Here is a 7,913-nt window from a genome sequence, read left to right as displayed (position 1 = left end):
ACCAGGCCTGGCCCTGGTGCCACGACTGTCCCAGCTACTTCCGCTAGGCCCCCGCCCGCTGCAAGGCGCCGGAGGTGATCTCCCTCAATCCGTCGCCTGTTCCTGCTCTCTTTCCCTGGCCGGCCCTTTGCCCTTAAGCTGATTCTCCGTGGTTCGCTCCTACCATCGTCTGGCGAATCCACGCCGTTATTTTTCTAGAACCCCTTGCTCCCTTCCCCAGGTGCCTTCACAACAGTGTTAACACCTTGGGCTGAGCGCCCTCTGCGGACGCTTCCCGTCCTGAAATAAAGCCAGACCGCTTAGCACCTGGCCTGTGCCCAGGTCACTGAGTGGGCCCCGCAGTTTCTCTCTCAGCTGCTGTTGACTCGTCTCCTCCCTGCCTGCGTCTTCTTTCCCTGCCCGAGGGGACTAGGACCCAGGACTGGCCCCCGGCTGGCAGAGCAGGCAGGGGGTTCTCCCAGCCATGACCTCTCGTGGGGCTGCAGGCCCTCACGTTCCACATACAGAGGAGGAAAGAGGGCCCCGTCCACCCTGCGCAGGTGGATTTTCTGTCGAATATATACTCGCGTGGATACTCAGAAAGGAATAATTTGGAAAAAACCTTGCCAGAAAAGAATAATATACCCCCAAGGATGCTGCGGGGCATTTTAACGCACAGATCACCTCATCGCGACTTTCCTCTGCTCCCGTCCTCTGCTCATCCTATCAGATTCTCACACTCTGCTCCTGGGGTCTCCCTCCTTGATGGGAGGTGCGTTTGGCAGTCCAGAACCCACTTTCACCCATCAAGCCCTATTCCAGTAGGAAAGTACCCAAGGACGGCAGCAAAACGCAATCCCAGCCTGCATGTTTGGCTTGTTGAACATTGGACTGCGTCGGAAAAATCACACCCCCTGGTCAAAGGCCTGCACGACGGCCGCTCCAGGGCCCCTCCTCAGTGGCCGCCAAGTTCTCTTCCAGCTGCTCCAGGCTGGACATGCCCAGGATGACCGCGTCCCGTGGGCGCCTGCAAGGGGAGACGGCCGGACGTCACGCACTGATGCCCCACAGAGACCCCATCACACACACCCCGCCCAGCCCCGCCCTGCCAAGACCTGGGGTGGGGCAGGCTCTTTTATACCCTGCGTAGTGAGAGAGTTAATTCTCAGGTAGGGTTGATAAGAAGTCCAGGGTCCCCAAGGAAGAGAAAGGCGTCTGGGGCTCTCAAGAAGGAGAAAAGGGCAAACATTTTTTCCCTACATTCCTTAGTCTTAGTCACATAACACCTTAGTTTCTTTAAGCCCATAGCTAGTGATTATACAATAAAACAACCCATCTTAAGCTGTGTACTAAGGCCAAAGAACGCTCAAACTACCGTACAACTGCACTCATCTCACACACTAGGAAAGTAATGCTCAAAATGCTCCAAACCAGGCTTCAGCAATACATGAACCGTGAAATTCCAGATGTTCAAGCAGGTCTTAGAAAAGGCAGAGGAACCAGAGATCAAATTGCCAACAACTGCTGGATCATTGAAAAAGCAAGAGAGTTCCAGAAAAGCATCTATTTCTGCTTTGTTGACTATGCCAAAGCCTTTGACTCTGTGGATCACAATACACTGTGGAAAATTCTGAAAAGAGATGGGAATACCAGACCACCTGACCTGACCTGCTCTTGAGAAATCTGTATGCAGGTCAGGAAGCAAGAGTTAGAACTGGACATGGAACAACAGACTGGTTCCAAATAGGAAAAGGAGTACGTCAAGGCTGTATATTGTCACCCTGCTTATTTAACTTATATGCAGAGTACATCATGAGAAACGCTGGGCTGGATGAAGCACAAGCTGGAATCAAGATTGCCAGGAGAAATATCAATAACCTCAGTTATGCAGATGATACCACCTTTATGGCAGAAAGTGAAGAAGAACTAAAGAGCCTCTTGATGAAAGTGAAAGAGGAGAGTGAGAAAGTTGGCTTAAAGCTCAACATTCAGAAAAGTAAGATCATGGCATCCGGTCCCATCACTTCATGGCAAATAGATGGGGAAACAGTGGCTGACTTTATTCTTTTGGGCTCCAAAATCACTGCAGACGGTGACTGCAGCCATGAAATGAAAAGACCCTTACTTTTGGAAGGAAAGTTATGACCAACCTAGACAGCATATTAAAAAGCAGAGACATTACTTTGCCAACAAAGGTCCGTCTAGTCAAGGCTACGGTTTTTCCTGTGGTCATGTATGGATGTGAGAGTTGGACTATAAAGAAAGCTGAGTGCTGAAGAATTGATGCTTTTGAACTGTGGTGTTGGAGAAGACTCTTGAGAGTCCCTTGGACTGCAAGGAGATCCAACCAGTCCATTCTAAAGGAGATCAGCCCTGGGTGTTCATTGGAAGGAGTGCTGCTGAAGCTGAAGCTCCAATACTTTGGCCACCTGTTGCAAAGAAGTGACTCATTTGAAAAGACCCTGATGCTGGCAAAGATTGAAGGCAGAAGGAGAAGGGGACGACAGAGGATGAGATGGCTGGATGGCATCACCGATTCAGTGGATAGGAGTTTGGGTAAACTCCGGGAGTTGGTGATGGACAGGGAGGCCTAGTGTGCTGCAGTCCATGGTGTTGCAAAAAGTCGGGCACAACTGAGCGACTGAACTGAACTGAACTGAACTGAAGTGAAATCGCTCAGTCATGTCCAACTCTTTGTGACCCCATGGACTGTAGCCTAAATCATGCTGGCTCCTCAAAGAGAGCGGGGGCAGGGCTTCCAGGGATGGTGGGGGGCGGGGCAGGTTACCTGGAGCTGGGAATGGTGGTACATCCACCGCAGGGCGGCTGAGGTCATGCTGGGGGCGCTGGTGCCGTACGCAGCCTGCAGGCCTTCTCCACCAGGGCGATGCCCTCGAAGTGGTGCTCCTTCCAGTAGCTGGACAGGTGGGGGCGGCAGCACGGGGTCAGGACCACGGGTCACACGGGGGCCACTGCCTGAGAGCAACCCAGGAAGCCCCCGCAGCACGGAGGGGCCAGGGTCCCCTCGGGCAGGGCATCTCCTGCTTTTCTGGGCAACAGAGCCACCCAGGACGCTGGCTCCCTCACCAGAGACCTCAAGGATGTCTCTGCTCTTAAGAACGCAAACCCTGCCCTTACTTTACCTGGAGAAACAGGAAGCCAGGACGGGGGCACAGCCTGGCCCCAGGCCTCCTGTTCCTCCATCTGGGGCCCTGTCTTTCCCCCTTGGCAGGTGACCAGTTTTCTTAGGCATGAGTTATGACTTGGAAGGTGGGCCATAAGGCCCAGGGATCGGCATTCCTCACAGAGGTCCCAAGAAAACAAAACGAAGCCTTGCAGAGGGTTTCCTAATACCTCCACGAATCGAGAGAGCTAGGTCCAGGCAGCAAGGGAAGGCCCTGAAAGGAAAGCAGCCCCAGGGACGGCCCACTTTCAGACTATGCGGACCCCTCCCACTCTGCCCGTCCTGGCGCCGTCTGCCCCCAGCTCACCGATTCCTGTAGACCTCTGCCCAGTTGTTCCCAAAGAAGCGGCCCACAGGCTGTTTCCCGTCCTTGTCCTCATACTTGTACCTGCCGGTCAGCAGGCCTCCTGTGAAAAGGCTGCTGTCAGACCCCAGGCACTGCCCCAGAGCCCGTCTCGCTGGAAGTGGGGGTGATGGCGGGGAACCAGGACGGATGGAGGTCCTGGCAAACCCCTCCCCTTCCCAGGCCTGGGGCCAGGCTTCTCCCGGGTCAGGAAGGGGCAGAACGGGGTCAGGAACGCCCTCCCACCCAGGGGAGCCTGTGCCCGCAGCCAGTACCAGCCAGAGGGTTGTAGGCGTAGAACCTCAGTCCAAAGCGCCGGAGGCAGGGCAGGAGCTCCGTCTCCACCTGCCGGGTGGTGGCGTTGTACATGCCCTGCAGGCAGAAGGGCCAGCTGAGCGGGGGCCCGGCCGGGGAGCCCCAGCCTGCTCTCAAAGTCTTCGGTCAAGACCCCCAGGGCCCCAGCATGGTTTCCAAAGTCACTACTGGTGGACGGGGAGATGGGGCTGGGCCCCAGGAAGGGACGGCGGCCTGGCTCTGCCATCCCACACACATCCGCAGGCACCAGCCACGGGCTGGACCCCGAGCTCTCAAACACACGTGGACCTGGTGAGCTCTCTGCTTCAGGAGATGTCAGAGTCGAGTTAAAATCAAAGCAGAGTGGACGCTCCTGATGGTTCAGTGGTTAAGAATCCACCTTGCGATGCCAGGGGCACGGGTCTGATCCCTGGTAGGGCAACTAAGCCTGAGAGCCACAACTGGAGAGTCCGTGGGCCGCAATGCGGGTCCTGTGTGACGCAGCTGAGACCCGAGGCAGCCAAACAAGCAAGCAAGCAAACAGGACGGGACAGATGAGCAAAGGTGGCTTCTGTGATCACGGCAGATTCTCAGAGATACTCACTCAATGCATAAAGCTGGGGTCTGGAGACTGGAGGACCCACTGGGCTGTCGGGAAAGCCTTCCAGAGGAAGAGGTATCTAAGTGACACCCCGGCACTCCTTCCAGGGAGAAGGGGGAGGCGAGTTTTGGCTGACCGCAGAGCCAGAAGCAGGCAGGAAGGGGGGCCAGGGCCTGAGGGCCCCGGGGGCCATCTACAGGCTGGGAGCAGGGGAGTGGGAGAGGGCGGGGGGCACAAGAGGACCTGGGATGGCAGGCGCCCTGGAGATGGGCCTTTGTAGCCCTGGCCTCACCTGGTACACGGTGGGCAGGATCCAGCCGTTGCTCCTGCACAGGGTACAGATCTCAGCCACCTCCCAGGCGGCATAGTTGGAGAGGCCGAGCTCCACGAACTTGCCCTGCGGGGGAGAGGCCACGGTCAGACTCCCCCGCAGCCTAGGAGGCCAGATCCAGAGACTGGAACCCTGGGCGTGGGGTCCGTCCCCTGCTCTGCTCCGGGACAGCCCTGGAGCCTCTGCTCTCTGGGCACCAACAGGCCAGGATGGGGAGTGGCAGGCCGTCCTCACCTCCTGGTGCAGCTGGTGGCAGGCACGCAGCGTCTCTTCCACAGGCGTGCCGTGGTCCGGCGCGTGCAGATAGAAGAGGTCGACCCGGGGGCACTGCAGCCGCTGGAGGGACGTCTCCAGCTGGGACCGGAGGCTGTCAGGCTTCAGTGACTTCCCCTCCCAGGGATTGGCCTTGGTAGCAATTTTCGCTTTGCAGGAAGAATGTAATGGTTAATATAACCACTTGCTAGCCACGTGACCCTGGAGAAATTACTTAGATTCTCTGAGTTTCAGTTCTCTAATCTACAACACGAGGGTGTCCTCATGAGGATTAAATAGTGCCTCATGTGCGCTCCTGACATTCACTGCCGCCATTAGTCACCACTGCTGGCTGGTGAGCCTGGGGCAGAGCCCAAGTATGCCAGATGAAGGAATCACACTCCCGTCTCTGCCCTCAAGGCGCTCACAGGCCAGAAGCTGATGTTAAATAGGAAAGCGCAGTGGAGGCCATAGCAGACCCGCGTGTCCAACTGAGGAATTCCAGGGAGGGCTTCCTGACCCCCGAAACTGAGTCTCTAAAAAGAGTCCCAGCCAACAAGGAAGCACGTTCGGAGGGAGGGAACTTGGGCAAAGACAAGAAAGCACAGTAGGTGGAATACTGAGTTATAAGAGCGTGAGCCCCAGGCAGGGAGCGCTGGGACACGAGACAAGAGAAGGGGGCCCGGACCCAATTCCAAAGGGTTTTCTCAAATCCCACCTGTTGTTCAAAGGTTTCCTGACTGAACCAGTCAGCTGCACCACAGACAGCCACGCCTGGAGACGGAACAAGTATACACGCTGCTCCAAGAGCTCGGGAAGAGACGCAGCTGTGGAGCACGGCCCCGGCAGGTCCACGAGAGAGCGAGGAAGAAGGCGAAACGAGCGGAAGGCAGTGGCAGTCGGCCTCTCCCTTCTAGACTCCTGGAAGCATGCACCCCCACCCCAGCAGGACAGGAGAGTGCTCTGTCATGCGAGCAGCTTGCAAGTGCTGTGAGGAGTGCCTTCTCTCTGGGCGCCTCTGGTGGCCCAGTGGGCAGGACTCCGTGCCCCCACTTCAGGGGCTCGGGTTTTGATCCCTGGTGGGGAACTACCCAGGCCCCAGCCTCGCAACGCAGCAAGCAACGAAAACGGGAAGAACGCCAGCGCTCTGGATTCCGTCCTTCCCACACGTGCAGAGGCAGCTCGGTGGCTCAGAGGGGAGGACCAAGTCCCTCAGCTTCCAGCCCAGATTTTCGCCGTCCCCACACCTGTCAGCCCCCCTGCTGCACTCTTGGCGTGAACTTTGCCTGGGTCCCACGCGAGGACTTGGACTCAGTGAGCGCCTGGCCTCAAAGAAGGAAGTGGGGGAGGGCCGGCAGGAGAAAAACCAGTTCAGGAACCAGATTTTCATTAGCCAAGGGAGGCAGCCAGGTGAGCTAGAGCGTGGGTCTGAGATGCACATTCCCAGTTCCTGCGGATTCACCAAGCTGTGACTCTAAGGCGAACCCAGAGGGTACCACCCACAAGGGCTGGGAAGGAAGAGCCTCAGGATGAAACAGAGGAGGCTCATCCAGTGGCATTAGGCGGATGAGGGACCATCCCTCCACACACACACACATCACTCAAGCCACACCTGCCTCCAGGCCACCCTTCCACACACCAGGCCTGGCACAGCTATGCTCTCTGCCTCTCATGCCCCTTTCTTTCATTCTCTGCCCAGCAAACTACAACTGGTCCTCGAGGGTCCAGCTCCGGGGCATTCTGAGCCTTTCCCAGGTCCTCCTCCTGCCCCTCATGTCTTCCTCCCTTAAAAGTGCTTCCTCTTCTAGGCTCCTCTGCCATCATTTGCTTCCGTCTTCCCCACTGGACGACGAGCTCCCTGGAGGCGGGTTATACCTCCATAAGAGGCTGGCACGGGGCTACAGAAGTGGACAGAAAGCCCTTACCCCCTCTCTCACGCCTCCCCACTCTTCAGCCCACCACCCCTTCTCTCCCAGCCTCGCCAGGGGCGATGCTGCAGCTCTCAGTGGGAGAGCCAGGGGTGCTGCCAAACGAACGAAGTCTAGGGCCTGATGAAAGAAAAGGGAAGAGGAAAGGGAGCTGGGCGGGGGGGGGGCGCACCGGCAATGAAGGCAATGGGGAGAGGGGCGCAGGCAGAGCGCCTGGGGACCTGTCACGCGCACCGGGCAGCGTAGGAGGCGGGTTAGGGCACAGCTCTGGAGACCAGCGCCGCAAAGAGGAGCACCAAGAAAGCAACAGAGACAGGAAAGCGAGACTAGGCTAGGCTCGGGTAAGACTCTGGGGCTACCGAGTTGCAAGCCCAGAAGAGCGGAGGGGAAGGTGGTCCGGATAAAGCGCTCTTCAGCTGTCCGGACTGGACGCGCACGGAGCTCGAAGAGCGAGCGGGGGGTCCACAAAGCTGCGGGACGGCGAGGGGAGGTCGGCGCCCCGGGAGCGGACGGAGCTGCCGGCCCTGGCCGCTGCGGGGGTGTGGCTGGGTCGGGTTGGCGTCCTGCGCACAAATCCGCGCGGCACGCGGCTGGGTGAGGACGGGCGGTCGGGGCGCCGGGCTTTACCTGTGCAGCCGCTGCCGCCCAGCCCGAGCCCCAGGCCGCCCAGGATGCTCTCGGACCGGCCGTCGTTGTACATGAAGGCCGTGTCCAACTCAGCGTGGCCGCGCTCCAGGAAGGCGCGCACGGCCGCGGCGCTGGCGGGCGCGTCCATGCGGCGCCCCATCTCCATGGTGCCCAGCACGGTGGCGGGCCGGGCCGGGGAGCCAGAGGAGGCCCGCGGGGACCGAGACATGGCGGCGGCGGCGGCGGTGCGCGCCCCGGGCAGCTGGGGGCTGCGAGCGCAGCGGACGGCGGCGCGGCCCACCGCGCGAGTCAAGGTCCTCAGCATGAGGCCGGCGCCTGCGCGCTCGGGCGCCTGCGGCCCCGCCCACCCACAG

At 58.9% G+C, this 7,913-nt stretch overlaps 1 protein-coding gene across 1 annotated transcript; it reads right to left on the bottom strand.

The window, feature by feature from the left end:
• Positions 1 to 924: 924 nt before the first annotated feature.
• Positions 925 to 7,888, bottom strand: LOC102170282 (aflatoxin B1 aldehyde reductase member 2; the record flags this gene model as incomplete). Its single annotated transcript, XM_018044457.1, is given in 8 exon segments — positions 925 to 1,007; positions 2,767 to 2,850; positions 2,853 to 2,896; positions 3,471 to 3,570; positions 3,782 to 3,878; positions 4,694 to 4,798; positions 4,967 to 5,154; positions 7,540 to 7,888. Coding segments are annotated over 8 exon segments (1,026 nt in total), but the record flags the coding sequence as incomplete, so codon positions are not given.
• Positions 7,889 to 7,913: the final 25 nt, after the last annotated feature.

Source organism: Capra hircus, unplaced genomic scaffold, assembly GCF_001704415.2.
Source record: "Capra hircus breed San Clemente unplaced genomic scaffold, ASM170441v1, whole genome shotgun sequence".
In the NCBI taxonomy this organism is placed as follows: domain Eukaryota; kingdom Metazoa; phylum Chordata; class Mammalia; order Artiodactyla; family Bovidae; genus Capra; species Capra hircus.
This window is presented reverse-complemented; position numbering and strand designations above follow the sequence as displayed.